At 40.6% G+C, this 18,220-nt stretch overlaps 1 protein-coding gene across 1 annotated transcript; it reads right to left on the reverse strand.

The window, feature by feature from the left end:
- Positions 1-12,312: 12,312 nt before the first annotated feature.
- LOC146607126 (uncharacterized) lies at positions 12,313-17,099 on the reverse strand. Its single transcript, XM_085347103.1, has 2 exons — positions 16,177-17,099; positions 12,313-12,343 (listed from the first exon to the last, which is right to left on the reverse strand). Exons 1-2 carry the CDS (start codon positions 17,097-17,099, stop codon positions 12,313-12,315), a joined length of 954 nt encoding a protein of 317 aa, XP_085203229.1.
- Positions 17,100-18,220: the final 1,121 nt, after the last annotated feature.

The raw sequence follows: 18,220 nt of genomic DNA on the forward strand, positions 1-18,220 counted from the left end.
CCAAAATCAGGAACGCGTTAGTCGTTACTGGGATTTAGATAGGGTCGTTACTCGTTACTTCGTGTGGTGGCATCGCGGAGCTTCCACAGATTCAGTAACATTAGCAAGTGGTGGAGGCCAGCAGGTGGATGAAGGAAAGGGGACGCAGAAGGAAAAGAGACCCGAGGCGGCCGCCGGTCCAAGTGTGAACTGAACTTCAGGTAAGAAGTTATGACCTGCAGTCTCTCTGGGTCAGATATAAACCAAGTTTAGGTGGAGTTTATTTTCGTTATGCTGACTTTTTCCGTACTGCGTGCTAGCTAGCATGACGGAGTTTCTATACAGCTGGGTGGGTGCTATGAAGTTAATGATGTTGAACTTTATTTTGTTCATAAGTTATTAGAGTTGCCAACCTCGTATTCAGAGAAAATATTAGCGTTTCTTATTGAGGTGAAAAGGAACAGTTTGTCCCGTAATTCAGCTACAAAAAGACACAAAGCTGGAGTTATTCAGTGTCTTTGCTGCACAGCTGCCTCTTCTTCTCTCATTCTCTCCCCCTCCCTCTCCTGTTTCTACTTCAATCATGAAACTGATCAATGATCAGCTGATCGGCTTTTCTCTCTTGTTTGTTTATCGCTCACTTTGCGCCGAAAGAAGAAACCAGCGGATGTCGCGCTAAACAACAGCAGCACGTTTAAGCTTGATCAGCTGTTGTTAGAATTTATTTAATATTAATTTCTAGTATCAGCTGATGTTTGCTGGAGCCACAGTTCAAAAAAGCTGCTGGTCATGATGTCGGTTTGGATATGTGGTGAGAGGGAAACATGAAGATGAAACCAGGAGACGTCCTTACTGAATCATCAGAGCTGTGATGGAGAAACAGGTTTACCTTTTAGGTGACATGAATGAGTTGAAGGGAAGTTATGAACTGTTTCTGAGAGACAAATAACACCAGGATCCTTTTTTAGGTAGCTGACAGCTGGTAACTGTGCAGGGGCGGATCTAGCAAAGTGTTGCCAGGGGGGCAGGTAGGGCATTAACAGGGAATGGGGGGCACAAAGAAAAACTTTTCTTTCTTATTCTCATTTAAAATGTCTCGCTTTTAAAAAATAATTAACTGAATCTTACAACAAACGATTGATAGATTGATGCATATATACCATCAGAACAGTGAACATCACTGTCACAACGGTGTTTATTTTCATTCAAAGGCTTTAAGATTTTTCCTATAATGGCGGCCGGTCTCTAGTCAAAATGCCCGGGCCAATTTTCTGTCCCAGTCCAGCCCTGTATGCGGCTCATCTGCAGTCTGGTGTTACCTACATCTTCCTATTCAGAAGGCAGAATTTCCGAGTTCTGAGTACAATCGAAAGCACCACGACTGCAGTTTTTGTGTTAAAGGTGCACATGACGCTGTGACATAGGCTAGAATCATGGCAGCAGTCAATGACGGTCCAGGCGTGGGATTTCTCTTGTGGAAATATGCACATTATCTTTTCCTTTCTATTGGTAGGTGGCACAGTGCACTTGTGGCAAGTAGGCAAGCTAGAAGACTGGTAATCTTGCTGGGTATCCAGTTATGGAAGCAACACATTAACAAGAGAATTCTGAGTAAAACTAGTTACTTTCCCTAGTAACTAGTTACTTTGAAAGTAACGAGTAACTTGAAGTAACTGAGTTACTTTTGAGAGAAGTAACTAGTGATGTAACTAAGTTACTATTTTAAAGTAACTTACCCAACACTGCATGTAATACACTAAACTTAAAAAAATAAAATGAGTATAAAGTGTCTGTGTTTCTGTTGAACGTGCTCCTGACAGCAGGTTTCAGCGCTGCTGGAGTCTGTGAGCCTGTCTGAAGGCAGCTGTGAAACTGACCCTGCTGAGCCAAGAGAAGATGTCTGTTGTTCTGGGAAGATTTAAATAATTCATCTGCAGAAATATCCAGTAACTGACAGCAGCAAAGAGAAAAAGCTTTGAACTGGTAATCTACATGCCCACATGTGTAGCAGTTAAGGAGTCCTGACGTTTGTCCTGCAGTTTCACAAAAACATTTGCACTTGGTTATATTTTATCAAACGAAAAGAAATCTGCTACATTTTTTAAATATTCGTTTCCCCCCAAATATCTGTCATAAAATAAAAAATGTTGCCATGCCCGATTTTATTTTTCATCAACAAACAAAATAAGGTTTTGAGTGTGACCGGCATTTTGTACACTTCTGCACCTCTGTAGCTGTGGTGCATTCAGTGTACGTGGAGAAAATCTATAAAGTTTTTTGTTTAGTTTTGAGTCTTTGCAGTTTTTGCATCAAATCCTACTAAAACTGCAGTCACTGAAGTTTTTTCTGGCTTTTGTAACAACTTTTGATCAAGAACTTTCCCTCAGCTTCTCTCATTGTACCATAAAACAAGTAGATTCACTGAAGAATGAAAGTTAGTTTGCCCCAAAATTAGTTGGCCACATCTCTATCATATGTTCTCTATAATAGGAGCCTGCCGGTCATTAACCCCAGGTAATCAGCTGTACCATTCCAGCTGAAACTCTGCCTGCTTGCTTTAAACTGTTTTCCAGTTGAAATCTCTTATTTTGGCTATAATGGGTTCCTCCTTATTTTATAGCCTCTTATGTTCTTCAGTACATTGCCCTTTTCACACGCAATTACCTCCTCAGCTCCATTTCAGGCTCGTTAGAAGAACTTCCCTAAAAGCAGAGTCTTCAAGGGATATGACAACTTTGTCTGCTTCTGGATGATAATCTTTTGGCTCAGCTAAAACTGCTGAAATGTAAAGCCATTGAACGTCAAAATATGATCTTAAAGCCAGCTGATTACAGTTCATTTGTTTTTATGGTAGGCCTGTGCGGTAATGGAAAAGGTCACTAAACAAGGAGTAATGTGAGGTCTGTTTGGTTTAATCTGTCTGGCTACTTTAAGGACTTCTATTGAACATTTTTCCATTTTCATTCAAAATCACTTTTGAACAGCAAAAGTGTACTCTGTTGTGTCAGGAAGAGTCTGCGTTACAAAACCTTTGCCAAATCAAACTTCAGGTTATCAATAAGATCTGTGTTGTTGGCCAGCAAGGTGTGAGTGGACACTGTCCAACGGCAATGGAAGAGGAAAGAGAAATATGTGCAGTATGTATGAGAACAGGGATTTTAAATCTAGAGACTATGGGAGGAGGAAAAGAGGAAGATTCATGGAGGAAATGAGAGACAGGACATGCAGACTGTTGGTGCGACGGGTAAGATGACCTGCTGTGTGACAGCTAAAAGCAGAAGACATAGCATCGATTATATTTTGTTCCTTCTGGACACAAATCAACTTTCACACTCTGACAAGAATCAAATCCTCTTCCCTTTGCCTCGCTGTCTGTTAATTATCACATTGCAGATTAGCAGAGGTCAAAGTTCACTGCTTTATAAACAGTTTAAACTAAGAAACTATTGCAATTTTTTTGTAGATCTAACTAATTTTTTGTATGTGAGCTCTCTTTTGTAATGTATTGGTAAAGTGCATTGTTTTCATATCTGTGTGACATGAAAAGATTAATTGAAAAGTCAGAGTTTTTACTGATCAACAGTGGCTGCTGTGACACTAAAGCCATCTTAGTAAGAGGAGATTTATTAGAGGAATCGAATGATATTTATTGACTTTAACAGAGAAAAAATCAGCATTTTAACTAGATTGGTGTGACGTGATGCCATCATGACTCACAGAAATCAAGTTTGGTCCCATGTGAAGATAGGCAGCGTAACATAAATGCATGTGTATCTTATTCATCAACCCACAACATCTTAGAAGTTACTTTACACAAAGGCTTCTTCGTTTCTCTTGAACAGAACGAAGCTGCTAATAGAATAGAATAGAATAGAATTCAACTTTATTGTCATTGCACATGCACAGGTACAGGGCAACGAAATGCAGTTTGCATCCATCCAGAAGTGCTTTAGTGATATAGATATATTACAATATATATTAGCAATAATATAGATATGTGAGTATATTACAGAAATGGGTCTATTATGGTATGTTATAATGTACACGGTATGAAGTATGTTGTGAATATTCTATAACTATAAGTATGTACAGGCTGTAGTGAGTACAAGCTATGAACAGGATATAAATATGAAAAACTATACAGAATATGAAATAAATAACTTTACAGAATCTGAGATATACAGCTATACAGAAATGGGAACTATGCAAGTTGTAAACAGTTGTAGGATTAAAGATTATCGAATGTACAGAATGATTATTTACACAGAGCTATACAGTAGTGCAGTTAAGATAAGTGAGGGTGTAGATAGTTTCTACAGAGGCTATATAAAGTGCTAGTGGTTGTGAGTGGTGGTTCAGTCCATGTTATTATTGTGTGTTTGAGGGTACAGTTGTCCATTGTGTGTGTGTGTATGTTCAGTCCATGTGTTAACGTGGGTCAGATGTCAGGAGGCAGAGTTCAGGAGTCTGACAGCTGTGGGGAAGAAGCTGTTCCGGTACCTGGTGGTCTTAGTCCGGAGGCTCCTGTGGCGCCTCCCAGAGGGCAGGAGGGTGAAGAGTCCATGTGATGGGTGACTGGGGTCTTTGATGATTTTCCCAGCCCTTTTCAGACACTGCTTCCTGTAGATGTCCTTTATGGCAGGAAGTGGTGCTCCGGCGATGCGCTGGGCAGTTTTCACGACCCTCTGCAATCATACGACCCCAAGCTCGAGGTAACCAAAGAACAGAGGTGGTGGCAGAGTGATGCAGTGGTTAGCACTCTTGTCTCACAGGTTTGAATCCACTAGTTGCTCTTTCCTGTGCTTGCATGAGTGCTCTTCTCTATGCCAGCTTCCTCCCACAGTCCAAAGACAGGCATGTTAGGCTAACTAGTCATTCCAAGCTGCTGCAGCTTTCAAACCATGGCTCTGACAAGCAGTTCTAAAGAGAGATGGATGGATCTATTATAAAAGAGGAAAAAGTCCACTGTTGGAGAGGATGAGGCTGGAAAGATGGACCACAAGCTCGTGTGCTTAGACGAGAAGTGCTAAAAGAAAAGCTTTCACTTTCCTCCATATCCTCTTTGTGACTCTGGCCACATTAGCAATCTAACTGGTATTTACACATTCAAAGAAAGAAATAACAGTGTGGCTGATGATATTTTTCTTTATTCGTTTCCACTTTTAGGCTAACAGACAAATAAATAAATACATTCTCAGCAATCCCATGTGAAGTGTGTCCCTGGCAGCGTGGTGGAAACAACTATTTCAACTCTGTGTTTGTTGGCTTGATCAGAAAGTCTGAAAACTGTGGCTACTTTATCTGTAAATCACAGAGAGATAGGGAAGGAAGAGCAGACTAAAACACACCAGTCATTCAAGCCTGGATAAATAATGATGCTTCCCTTTCTACAAGTGGAAATGAGACTCGGTTTGTGATTGAAGATCTCAGGAGGTGACTTAGCAAAAGAAAACTGTGCATTACTCTTAGCAGGGGTTAGGTATAAAGAGAGTGCTTTTCTGTAGCCATAAACTATGGGTCCAGTGCACTGGCAGCCAGGAGTCTGAGTGCTGTCGCCTTCTTTCCATCCTATACTTGGTTCAGTGGCCCTCATCTCAGGTCCTGCTATTTCTCCTTCAGGTAAGTTCTTTATTCTTGTCCCATATTTATGATCACGAATCCCTTTTGGTTTTTATTCCTCTAAAAAAGGGAAAATAGATCTGATGGAGAAGAGGGTTGCATTGACAATCCAACACAATGGGCAGCACATTGAACACATTTTATAAGTGGTCAGAAACTTGTAAATAACTCATGAAAGAATAAAGTTACGTTGAAACCAAGCACACCATTGTTTTTCTTGTGACATTACCAATAAGTTTGATGTGTCACATGGCCCTCTTCCTATTGCAAAAACAAAAGTTGTATCCAAGATGGCCGACTTCTAAATGGCCACCATGGTCACCGCCCATCTTGAGGAGTTTGCCCCTCACATATACTAATGTGCCACAAACAGGACTTTAATATCACCAACCATTCCCATGTTATTACGGTGTATCCATATAAATGGCCCACCCTCTACTATTAAGTGTAATTCTATTCAGAATTGGAGCTTCAGCTCCCCCATGTGGATTGAACAGGTATTGCTTTTGTCTTAGGGCCCAGTGGTTCGTCCCTCGGTTTCTCTACTCATGGTGATCCCAGAGCTTCGTTTCAACGAACACATCCTTTAGATTTTTGTCCTTTCTGTGAGCTGCTATCACCCTACAATCTTGGAAGTGGCTCACACTGGTTGGAAGCTTCTCAAAGTTACAAATGAAGGCCCGCTGTAGAGGCAAATGTGATGCAGAGTAAGTGGTAATCAGAGGTACAATACCCCCGCCCCTGGGCTAGTGGTCCCGGGTGAGCCCAGTTCTAAGAGAGTTTTCTTCTTAATGGCCCTGAGGAACCTGTTTGAATATCCCCTACTTCTAAGACTGAGGAAGAGCACAGCGATGGACTCCTGGAGGTCTTCTTCACGGGATGCTATTCTGTAAAATCTGATGATCTGTGACTTAACAATGCCTTTAAATGTATGTTTGGGATGGTAGATGGTCTTATGGAGGAGGGCGTGAGTGTGTGTCGACTTGAAGTATACTCATGTGAGTATTCTTTTGTGCTGCTCATCTACAGGCTCAAAAAAAACCTGTTGTATCCAAAAAATTCACCTGTTGTGGATCTAACGTATTCTTAACTTTAATTGAAGCACGATGGTCATTCAACACCTTTAAAAACTCAATATATTCCTCCGTGTGTACGACCAGGCCCCTATAACGTCATCTAAGAAGCGGAGGTAGAAGAAAGGTTTGCAGGGACATTTCACCAAAGCACCCTTTTCCCATTCACTCATGTAGAAGTTGGCATAAGATGGGGCATATCTGTCTCCCACTGCAGTCCCTCCACTTGGAGGTACTGTTTGGCGTTAAATTCAAAATCATTGCAGCTAGGGCTGGGCCATATTATACCGTTCACGGTAATACCGGTATAATGTTAGGCAACGATAGGAAAATGAAATATCGCGATAGAATGGGAGTAAAACGCGCATGCGCAGTGCCTTTGTTTTCATACGCACATGGCCGATTGTTGAGTGAAACAGATGAACCAGAATTGGTTTGTAAAAATGGTGCAACTTCCGTGATGTGGAACTGGTTTGGTGTTTGTCCGTCAGATACACAACAAAGCACATTTTTTTGCAGAACATGCAAGCGGCCGTTGTTATTGTCGTATTTGTCGGACTAAGATGCTCTTAAATCTGGGAGTAATCTGGGTCCTAAACTCCGTATACTTCAGGTCAAACAACACTGCAGCATCACTTAGAGTTAAAAACTGTCTAAATTCTTTCATCTTTAATAAAACGATCAGCATTGCTGCTTTACCAGGTGTAACTATAAAGTTTAACTTCCAGGCATCCATGAAAACAAAAGTTATTACATTTAACGGAGTTAGAAGTTAGCAGGAAGCTAGCGGAAGTTAGCTCGCTAGTTTCGCTAGTTACCTAAGCATGATATAGCATGTTCTGACTGAAAGATTTCTGAAAAAAATCAAACGTACAGCTCTGCTATCACTTCCAACATAAATGAAGACAGGAAACTAAACAGCAGTGACGTTTGTACGGTTACTGAAGTTGGGCTAGCTGGTATATAATGATGTGCTACGTGATCGCTAGCGACACAGCTATGTTAGCATAACATAAACAGTGAAGCTGGAGGACGAACACTAACACTTTTCCACTTATAAAAGTTAACGTGAAGGTTCTTCATGGTTAGAAACAAATGCAATCGCATGGCAGGATGCTGTAAACGGACCAAACTTCAGTCAGGAGAACAACTGAGATAATCCATCCACAATACGAGGTTAGTCATTAATATACTGCAACAACATGGGAATAGAGCAGCTGCCAGAGAATTCAACATTAATGAATCAATGGTACAGAAGTGGAGGAATCAAGAAGAATGAGTTTAATAAAGTTTGATTTATCTGACTGCTTTGTTTCGCTTAATGTGCCTTATAATCCCGTGCACCTTATGGTCCGAAAAATGCGTACTGCACACTGCAGTTTAATGTTGCAAAGCACCTCTTTTTAACTTCAGTGGATATTATACATGGTTATGCTCAGGATATGTCAGCCCATTTCTACTGGAAATGCCTTTTGGTTAAACTTTCAGCAAGGAATTTGCATTTGCACTGTTACATTTTTATAAAGCTTTAATGTACATAAAAACCAGCTTCTTGTTTAAGTGAAAATAAATGGAAGGTTGTCTTTTTGCGCTAGTAATGTTGTGGAGTTGTATTTTGTCTCGCATCAATTATATCGTCGGTTATATCGTTATCGCAAATTTTCAAATATATATCGTGATAAATATTTTTGGCCATATCGCCCTGCTCTAATTGCAGCTAAAGCGGCGCCTCATCTTAGCGTCCACCTGTTCCCATACAGGCTCCCAGTTAGAGGGTAAAGGGAATTTTGCCTCCAAGGCATTTTTATTTTTATTCCTATTTTGTGAGAAATAGTTCGTTTAATTTTCCTATGATACAAATGAAGATCCCTCCGGAGCGCCAGTCTATCATGTGTTTTTGGAACCGGAATACAGGTGAGACCCTCTCTAGCATACGCACCTGACGTTCTGTGGGGTGAAACGATTCCGACAGATTTAAAACACTCCCGCGACAAATCAACAGTGGGTCCCGTTTCCACCCCTAGGTTGAATATGCACTAAACATTTAACTATAATTGTTCGCACCAATGTAAGAGTGTACGCTCCGCTGTGTCCTGTGTCCAGTGAATGTTTAAATCAAATCAAATCAAAATTTATTTATATAGCACATATTAAAAACAACAGTGTTGACCATAGTGCTTCACAGTCAATAAAAACATGAGACAGTTAAAACAAACAATAGAAGAGGACAACAAACAATAGGTAACAACGCAACAAGCTAAAACAGCCAACTAGACAGAATCAAAAGCCAAAGTAAAAAAATAAGTTTTAAGAATGTTATCCCCAACTGTTTGGAATTGGTCAGCAGGAAGCAGGTTCAGAACCAGGAAGCGATCAGTCAGGAAATTGTTCATCACTGTCAAATTTCATCATTGTTCCCATGGAAGAGAAGAAAAAACTGCTCGAGCTTTCCTGTACAGCATCCTCAGTTGTTTAGTTGAAGATTCTTCTGGATCCTGATCTTTGTTGTTTATTCCAACTGATAACACCACCAATTTAAAGAGCAGGTGATCTGGAGTTTTCTCTAAAATTTGGTGAAAGTGGTAGAAGGAAGCCCCCAGATAGCTGTCAGCGAATAGTTTCATTATTGTATCGGTTCAGGTTGGAATCCCCCAGAAAGCAAATCGGTTTACTGGCGCAGAATTCCCAATCCCTGATTTTTCTGCCTTTTCTGGCCTTATGATAGTCGGTGCATATTCCCTATCCATTGTTCCTCTCCTTTTTGTGAAAGGTTTTTGCAGTTTTTTTATCAGTAAGGTTAAATCATCGTCGATCTATGATCGCCCTGCCTTCACAGGACCTTTCCAAGAAATTCACCAGCTCTGCTGTTTTTGATCACTTTGAGCCTGTGTGTCATGTGGAGGAACTATAGGGCTGCACCCTATTTCTGGGCCACGAATCAAAACAAACACACTGTGTTGGAAGGACAGTTGCAAGAAACATGCTTAAAAGCAGCTCAAAAGACAAAGGGTGGTATAGAGACCGATTGCGTTCGGATGCAAAGAGACGGTACTTGGGAAATACACCAGTGGAGTAGAGACCCTGACGACTTACTGCCATTGTCCTACCCCGATATCTTTACGTACCTTGTCTGTGGAGTCAGCACATACACAGCGAACCAGTTTCGTAATTATAAATCTCTGGAGGCGCACATCCAGTTTACCAATGGTTGGGTACAAGTTTTGGCTATTTTTAAGCCGCCAAACGTCATCATTCAAACAAAGGTAAGTCAGCTGGAGTGCGTCAAGTGCAATGCGATTGATTCCCAGACTAGTTACACAATATGGGATCAACAAGAAATGATTTTTGGAATATCAACAAATTAAATCCATAGTAAAAAAGAAATTTAATCCCAGTGAGGCTGAATTACAAACACCACCAAGTGTGGTACAGTTTTTTAGTCTAAAACCCCCCAAATTATTGTCTAAAATATACAGAACACTTTCTAAAATAGATGAATCAATATCCCTTCTTGTTGCAAAATGGGAAGCAGATTTATCAATCAGCTTAGACCCAATCTTTTGGTCTCAGGTATGCTTAAAAACCTTTCAATGGATCAGAAATCCCAGTTTGCAATTATTACAATACAAAATATTACACAGAGTGCACTATACTGGTCATAGGATGTTCAGGATGGGCTATACGCCTTCCAACAACTGCTCACACTGCACAGCAAATACACCGGACAGTTACATCCACGCTCTTTGGTTTTGTCCACCAGTTCAGAAATTCTGGCGTGAGATATGTGAAGACTTATCAAAGTGTCTGAAATGTAACTGTAGTGGCAATTCCTTTACTTTTGTATGATCAAACGTCCCACAACTTAAAGTCCACAAGCCACTGCTGCACTGAGGTAATATTTCGTACGCAGGCAAAAGAAGTCCATTGTCCAAACCTTTTAGTTGAGAGTTTTGGTTTATTTATCCATTTGGCAAGCAATAACAAGATCCTTCCTACTGCTTCTCCTGCTCTGGTAAAAAACCATAGGCCCACCCCAATGCATGCTGGTCCTATACCAGTCTCTTTATTTATAGAAACAAAATGGCCCTACAGCTCTTACTGACTAATTTAACAAAATAACAACAAACAAAACAAATCATTTAAAACAAAATATTAACCGACAAATAAACCCCAAAATATAAGTAAACTAACAACAAACTTTAACTAATTTCAAAAATAAGAACAAAAACAAAAATAAAGAACAAATAGCTCCAACACTCCGGCCCCTAATTGTGCATACAATCACAATTACTTTAAAGTCCCAAAAGGAGGAGCTATTCCCTTAAACAAATCCTTAATTTTCATTGAGGATTTTCTTCACGATGAGGCTTCCAGTAGCAAAATAAGTTTTGTCACTGGCCTTTCCAAAACACTGGTCCTTGTTTGTAGTCTCACAGAACGCACCAAGCCTTTTGCATCCTGGTTTACATTTAAGACTTTCGCCATCATCCATGATCCTCTTGGAGCTGTAGCGTCTGCAATTAAAACAACATCTCCAGGTATAAGACATCTTTTAGTCCTCATCCATTTTTGTCTTTCTTGCATCAGAGGTAGGTACTCAGAAAGCCATCTCTTCCAGAACAACTCTGCCATGTACTGTACCTGTTTCCACCTTTTCCTGACATGCAAATCACTTGGATGAAACAGTCCTGGTGGAAAAACTGGTTTATTTTTCAGCAACAACAAGTGATTGGGTGTCAGTGCCTCAAGATCATTTGAGTCATCTGAAACTTTAGTAATGGGTCTGTCGTTCATTATAGCTTCAACCTCACAGAAGACTGTGTGGAGTCCTTCATCATCCAGAACTTGCTCCTTAAGAACTGAGGCTAAAATATTCTTTACTGAACGAATGAGACGCTCCCACACACCGCCTTGGTGAGAAGCTGCTGGGATGTTGAAGTTCCATTTCATGCCATCCTGAACAAAAGCCTTTTGAATTTTGGCATGGTCCAGCTCAGTCAAACTTTCTTTCAACTCTCGATTCGCCCCAACAAAATTTGTAGCATTATCAGATCTGATGGTCGAAACTGGGCCTCGTCTACAGATGAACCTCCTCACAGCATTTATACAAGAGTCTGTATCAAGTGTACATGCAATCTCCAGATGTACTGCACGACTGGTGAAACAAGTAAAAAGAACTCCATACCTTTTAAGGAGACTTCGTCCTCTTTTAACACTTATAGGTCCAAAATAGTCCACTCCAACATTTGTGAATGGGGCTATGTCTGGCAGGACTCTCTCTTCAGGCAGATCCGCCATCTTTTGTTCAACAAACTTTCCTCTGTTGCGTCTACACGTGACACAACGAGAGATGATTTTCCTGGCAGCAGAATTTGCATTTAGTATCCAGTAATTTTGTCTTAGTTTTGACAGCATGTGTGCTCTTCCTGCATGTCCCAACCTTTGATGGATATGGCGTAAAATCAGTGTTGACACATGCATATCTTTTGTCAAAATTACAGGATGCTTTAATTCCATAGGCATGGCTGCTTTATTCAATCGGCCACCCACTCTGAGGATTCCTGCATCCAACACTGGATCAAGTTTATAGAGACAATTTCCCTTAGAGACTCCTTTGAGGCCATTGCGGATTAAAGCCATTTCAGTCGTAAATTTCTGTTGTTGTGCATATTGAAGAATAGCTTGTTCTGCCTTTGCCAAGTCTTCTGGAGTGAGATTTCCTTTCTTCAAAGTGGTCTTAAATCTTTCCATTCTTATCTCCACTTCTTTCTGACCTTCCGGATCATTCTTATTCAAACCTGCAGCAAGCAACTCTTTCCTCTTCTGTGCCAACAACACCAAGACCTCTTTCATCTTTAAAAGCCAGGCTACAGAGATTTTAAGTTTTGCCCAAGACGAGAAGTAGAGGATAAAATAGCTGGTAGGATTTTGTAATTCTCTCACAATGGCATTCATTGTCAGGTCCCTTTTGACCTCTGGGTCATCTGCAGAAATTGCACTGTACTCCACATCCAGTTTAGGCCATTCCTTTTCTGACTCATAGAGAAATTCTGGCCCTTTTATCCATCTCCTACATTTGAGGAGATCCCCAGCTCTCATACCTCTGGATGCGTCATCTGCAGGATTCTCCTTAGAAGAAACGTATCTCCACTGATTCACATCTGTTGCTTCCCGAATAACAGCAATTCTGTTTGCAACAAAAGTATTGAATCTTCTGGTTTCATTGGAGATGTATTTCAGTACTGTTGTGCTATCAGTCCAAAAAACTGATTTTTCCAACCTGACTTGCAGCTCCTTTTGCAGAAGCCTGTCCATCCGAACTGCAAGAACTGCAGCCGTCAATTCCAACCTGGGAATTGTAGTTTGCTTGAGAGGAGCAACTCTAGCCTTTCCCAGGATAAAAGCAACATGCGTGACGTTATTCTTTTCCAACTTTAAATATGACACCGTTCCATACCCATCTTGACTTGCATCAGAAAAATGATGAAGTTGTGCCCTATCTGGTCTTCCAAAGCAATTTGGTTTAATGCAACGTTCCACTTTAAACTTTGAAATCAGCTGGAGATCCTCCAGCCAATCACGCCACCGCTGGGAAAGAGAGTGGGGAATAACTTCATCCCACTTCAAATTTTGTCGGCAAAGCTCTTGTAGCAACAGTTTAGCTGGCATACTGAAGGGAGACAAGATTCCCAAAGGATCATACAGTGAGCTGACCACAGACAAAATGCCCCTTCTGGTTGTTGGACGGTCCTGCAGGGAGGTTCTGAACTGGAACTTGTCTGTTGCTATGCACCACTGTAAACCCAGTGCTCTCTCAACTGGAAGTTGATCTGTGTCCAAATCCAGATCCTTAATTTCCTTTGCTCTTCTTTCCTCTGGGATTGACATGAGCACTGTGCGACTGTTGCTGATCCATTTTGAAAGCTTAAATCCTCCTTTAGCGCAGATATCTGTCAGCCTCTTCACCATGTGCACTGCCTCCTCTTCTGAAGCAACAGATTTCAAACAATCATCCACATAAAAGTTTCTTTTGACTGTATCAACCACTTCAGCTGGAAACTGTTGTGCATTATCATCTGCAGTTCTCTGTAGAGCATAATTTGGCGAAGATACAGCTCCAAACAAATGCACTTTCATCCTGCATTCCTGTGCAGACCTTGAAGTGTTGCCATGTTGCCACCACAGGAAACGGAGAAAGTTGACATGTTTTTCTGAGACGTGAACTTGGTGAAACATGGAATCAATGTCCGCCATTAATGCAACAGGCTCTTGTCTAAATCTGATCAGAACCCCAACCAGCGAGTTTGTGAGATCAGGTCCCTGTAGAAGCTGACTGTTCAATGATGCTCCTTTATAAGTTGTTCCACAGTCAAATACAACTCTTAATTTGCCCTTTGTGGGATGATACACTCCATGATGAGGGATGTACCACACCTTTCCATCATCTTTGTGCAACTCATCTACAGGCACAAACTCGGCATATCCTCGTTCAAGCATGTTGTTTACACATTTAGTGTATTCATCCTTATAATGAGTATCCTTTTCAAATCTCCGTCTGAGACTCTGGAGACGCTGCTCCGCGACACAGAGGTTATTTGGCAAACTGGAACCTTCTCTCCTGAAAGGCAAATCAATGTGATAATGATTTCCAATAAGCTTTATTGAACTACTAACAATATCCATGAAACACAGATCCTCTCTAGACATTTCAGTCTGCTCCTCTGATGATCTTTCATTAAAATCATGATTGTACTGTTTAATCAACATGTCTTCAAGACGCTCAACAGAAATCCTATTGGCTGTTACAGCAGTGCAGTTGGTTTTATTTCCACTGTTACTTCCAGTGCGCAGGGGACCATTTATGACCCAGCCAACTTTTGTTTTTACAGCATAAGGTCCACCTCCCACACTGTTTATCACCTTCCATGGCTCCAAAACATTGGAAGCATCAGTGCCTATCAGTAGCTCCACATCTGCATTAACGTTGTACAGTTTAACAGGTTTAAGATGAGGCCACTGATCGATGTCGCTTTGCTGGGGAATATTAACTGTAGAAACTGGCATAGTCTTTTGAGTCAAAACATCTGGCAATGGCATGAAATCATTTGCTTCCAAACCAGACACTTCCAAACCAGACAGAACTTGTGTACTAACAATCCTATCTTGACTCATTGTTCTCAAAAAGATATTGGTCTTTTTACCTTTTACATTCAGCCTTTTTGCCAAAGTTTCTGTACAGAATGTACCTGAACTTCCAGGATCCAAAAACGCATAGGTTTGCACAATTTTATTACTCTTTTGGCTCTTAACTTGAACTGGAACTATAGAAAAAATTGCATCAACTTCATGACCAGCCCCAATATACCCACATGTCTGAGTGGTTGCAGTTGAAAAGTTGACATTAGAGTTTGTCCTCTGTTGAGTTTGTTCCGAAGACGCACCTGGATCCTTTCGCTCTATATGAAGAACCCCTGGGTGCCTTTGGTGACACACGTCGCAATCCAAACGACTCCTACAGTCTTTGCTTGTGTGACCAACTTTTAAACAACCAAAACAAATTCCCCTTTCTTTGATAAAAGTCAACTTATCCTGATGCGTTTTAGCTTTAAACTGCTTACAATTCTCTAGTAAATGGTTGCTGTGTGAACAAAACAAACAACTATGCAGAACGGCGGAAGTTGTTCTGCTTCCAGTTGATTGAGTTTTGATTCCTGGCACTGTACTGACATTAGTGGCAAAACTACTTCCCTTTTTTCTTTGCTTGGTAGAACTTGAAGCTTTAAAGCTGCTTCCAGATTGTGAGTCTTGTATGTTGCCAAACACTGGATCTGATGCTACTTTTACCTGTTTTATTATAAAGGCAACCAGATCAGTGAATACTGCTCTGTAACCATTTTGTTCCTGCAGTTCATAGGCAACAACTCTCCATTTTTCCCTCAATTTGTATGGAAGTTTCATAACAACCATTCTCATATTTGAGGGCAAATCCAACTCCTTCATATAAACAACTTGCTGTGTTAGATTCGAACATCCTTGAAGAAAAAGAGAGAATGACTGTAGACCTTTCACATCCTCACTTTTAATAGGTACCCAACTCACAATCCTCTCCATATATGCAGAGGCAATTTTATTTTCGTTCCCAAAATGTTCTTCAAGAAGATCTTTGGCTGTGGAATAGCCCTGCTCAGGAGGTAAGTGCTGACAACTATGCACCAAATCCCTAGGCTGCCCCCTAGTGAACTGCTCTAAAAAATGCAAACAGTCGCTCCAGTTATCAGTTTTAGCTTCCACTCCGTTTTCAAAGGCATTCATAAATGATCTGTACTGTAAAGGGTCTCCATCAAACACAGGGATGTTTATGGCGGGGAGGACAGAAGATAAGTTTTGTTTTACAAGCAAAGTAGTGATGTCATTTTGTTTTTGCATAATATTTACAATCTCCTTCATGCAATTCCCAGTCAAAGTAGGAGACTGAGGCTGTGTTTGCTGCGTCACTTGAGCTGAATCATCAACCTGATGTTGGGTTTGACTTTGTCTAGGTACGATTACTTGTGATTCAGATGCAGAATTTATACCAGAGTAATCTCTTGATGTTGGAACAAATGTATCGGCACAAGGATTTAAACTAGGCGCTTCTTGTACGTGCCCTCTTTCAAAATAAGAGTTCATTCCATCAGAATGCTCAGAGCTACAAACTGAATTTATTTTTAAGACACGAAGCTTTGCATTAGTGGCTGCCAGCTCTGTTTTCAAGGATAATGTCTCCTTTTCTTTTCTCAGTTTCTCCTTTTCTTTTCTCAGTTTTTCCTCTTGCGCTTCGATAGAATGTTTTTTCTTTAATGCAGCGAGTCGCTCCATGAGCGCTGCCTTGTCAGCCGCAGCTTTAATGCATGCGGAAGATGTTGATGAAATTCGACTTTGCTGTGACAAGGTTTTTGAAGGTGGTTTTACACTTGAGATATTAGAGACACTGTCTTCAGGTTTTATTTCATCCAAACTTTCAACAGCTTTATCATTGCGAACAGTATTGTTTTGTTCAGTATACGGCTCGCCCGCCTCCTGCAACCAAACCTTTACTTTGTCCATAAAAACAGAGAATGCTGTCACCTTCGACTGAAAATGTGCAACTTGCCTTTTCACTTCATCTTCTGGCAGTGGCAAACTTAAAAAGGATTCTTGCAAAGCGTTTGCATCTTGATAGCATTTAATAAACTTCCCAAATTCAGAAGACACTTCCTTAACGTTTTCATGTGAGGTCATTAAAGCGGAAATTTTCCCCATGTACTTAGATGCTTGCTTACACATTGAACTGCGCTTTTCTTGGCATGTCTTTATATACAAATCCAAACCTTTTGGCGTAAATTTAACGCTTCTTTTCTCTGCTTGCATCTCAGTGTCATCCTCTCGTTTACTCTTAATATCCGACATTTTTATTGTCCTCTTGGATTATTTCAAACTTTATAAAGATGCACAGCACACTGAGAGTCCATAGCCTAAAGTACAAACATGACATCCATTTACCTGCCTTTTGCAGCGGACAAACATTTCCACAGAGGGCGTTGGCATGTTTCAATTAGCGATCCAATTATGCACCAATTTAGTACGTCAAAACTCAGTTCATCAGTCTTTGTAGTGAAATTATGTCTTTAAACTCCAATAGTTTCACCGTTTTCCTTTACGGCTTAAACAATATTATCACTCACCAGCTTTGACGAACGAGTGACATGTTGATCCAGGCTTCAACATCAAATCCGTCTGGATTACTCACCAGACGATCCAATAACTTTTATTCGAGTTCGACGGTGATCCTTGAAATCCTTATATCCATTAATGAAGGATCATTCCTTTGTCCACGGGAAGGTTTTTTACTTTGTGTAGTGGCAATTCCTTTACTTTTGTATGATCAAACGTCCCACAACTTAAAGTCCACAAGCCACTGCTGCACTGAGGTAATATTTCGTACGCAGGCAAAAGAAGTCCATTGTCCAAACCTTTTAGTTGAGAGTTTTGGTTTATTTATCCATTTGGCAAGCAATAACAAGATCCTTCCTACTGCTTCTCCTGCTCTGGTAAAAAACCATAGGCCCACCCCAATGCATGCTGGTCCTATACCAGTCTCTTTATTTATAGAAACAAAATGGCCCTACAGCTCTTACTGACTAATTTAACAAAATAACAACAAACAAAACAAATCATTTAAAACAAAATATTAACCGACAAATAAACCCCAAAATATAAGTAAACTAACAACAAACTTTAACTAATTTCAAAAATAAGAACAAAAACAAAAATAAAGAACAAATAGCTCCAACAGTAACATTCCAGCCTCCCCTTTAGTATGCTTGCTGGGCAACTTGGATGAGGTCACTGCAGAAATAAACACAGCCCACGTTGTTTTTACGGCCTTATGCATTGCCAAGAAAATGGTCCTCATTAACTGGAAAAATAAAAATAATCTTAATTCTAACCAATATAAAAACCAGGGGCGGAGCGTGGGGGTGGCTTACTGGGCTTAAGCCCGGGTTGTTTTGTCAGAAGCCCGGGGTCTT

The sequence above is a fragment of the Diplotaxodon limnothrissa genome, linkage group LG23, assembly GCF_057381915.1.
Source record: "Diplotaxodon limnothrissa isolate DT_005_m linkage group LG23, D_limnothrissa_male_GT1.1, whole genome shotgun sequence".
NCBI lineage: Eukaryota > Metazoa > Chordata > Actinopteri > Cichliformes > Cichlidae > Diplotaxodon > Diplotaxodon limnothrissa.

Excerpts from the sequence above, each read along its gene's own strand:
- LOC146607126 (XM_085347103.1), bottom strand. The coding sequence starts at position 17,099 with ATGTCGGATATTAAGAGTAAACGAGAGGATGACACTGAGATGCAAGCA. Across the intron at positions 12,344-16,176 it reads ACCCAACATCAGGTTGATGA|AATATGCACAACAACAGAAA; the intron begins TTCAGCTCAAGT and ends AAGCTATTCTTC.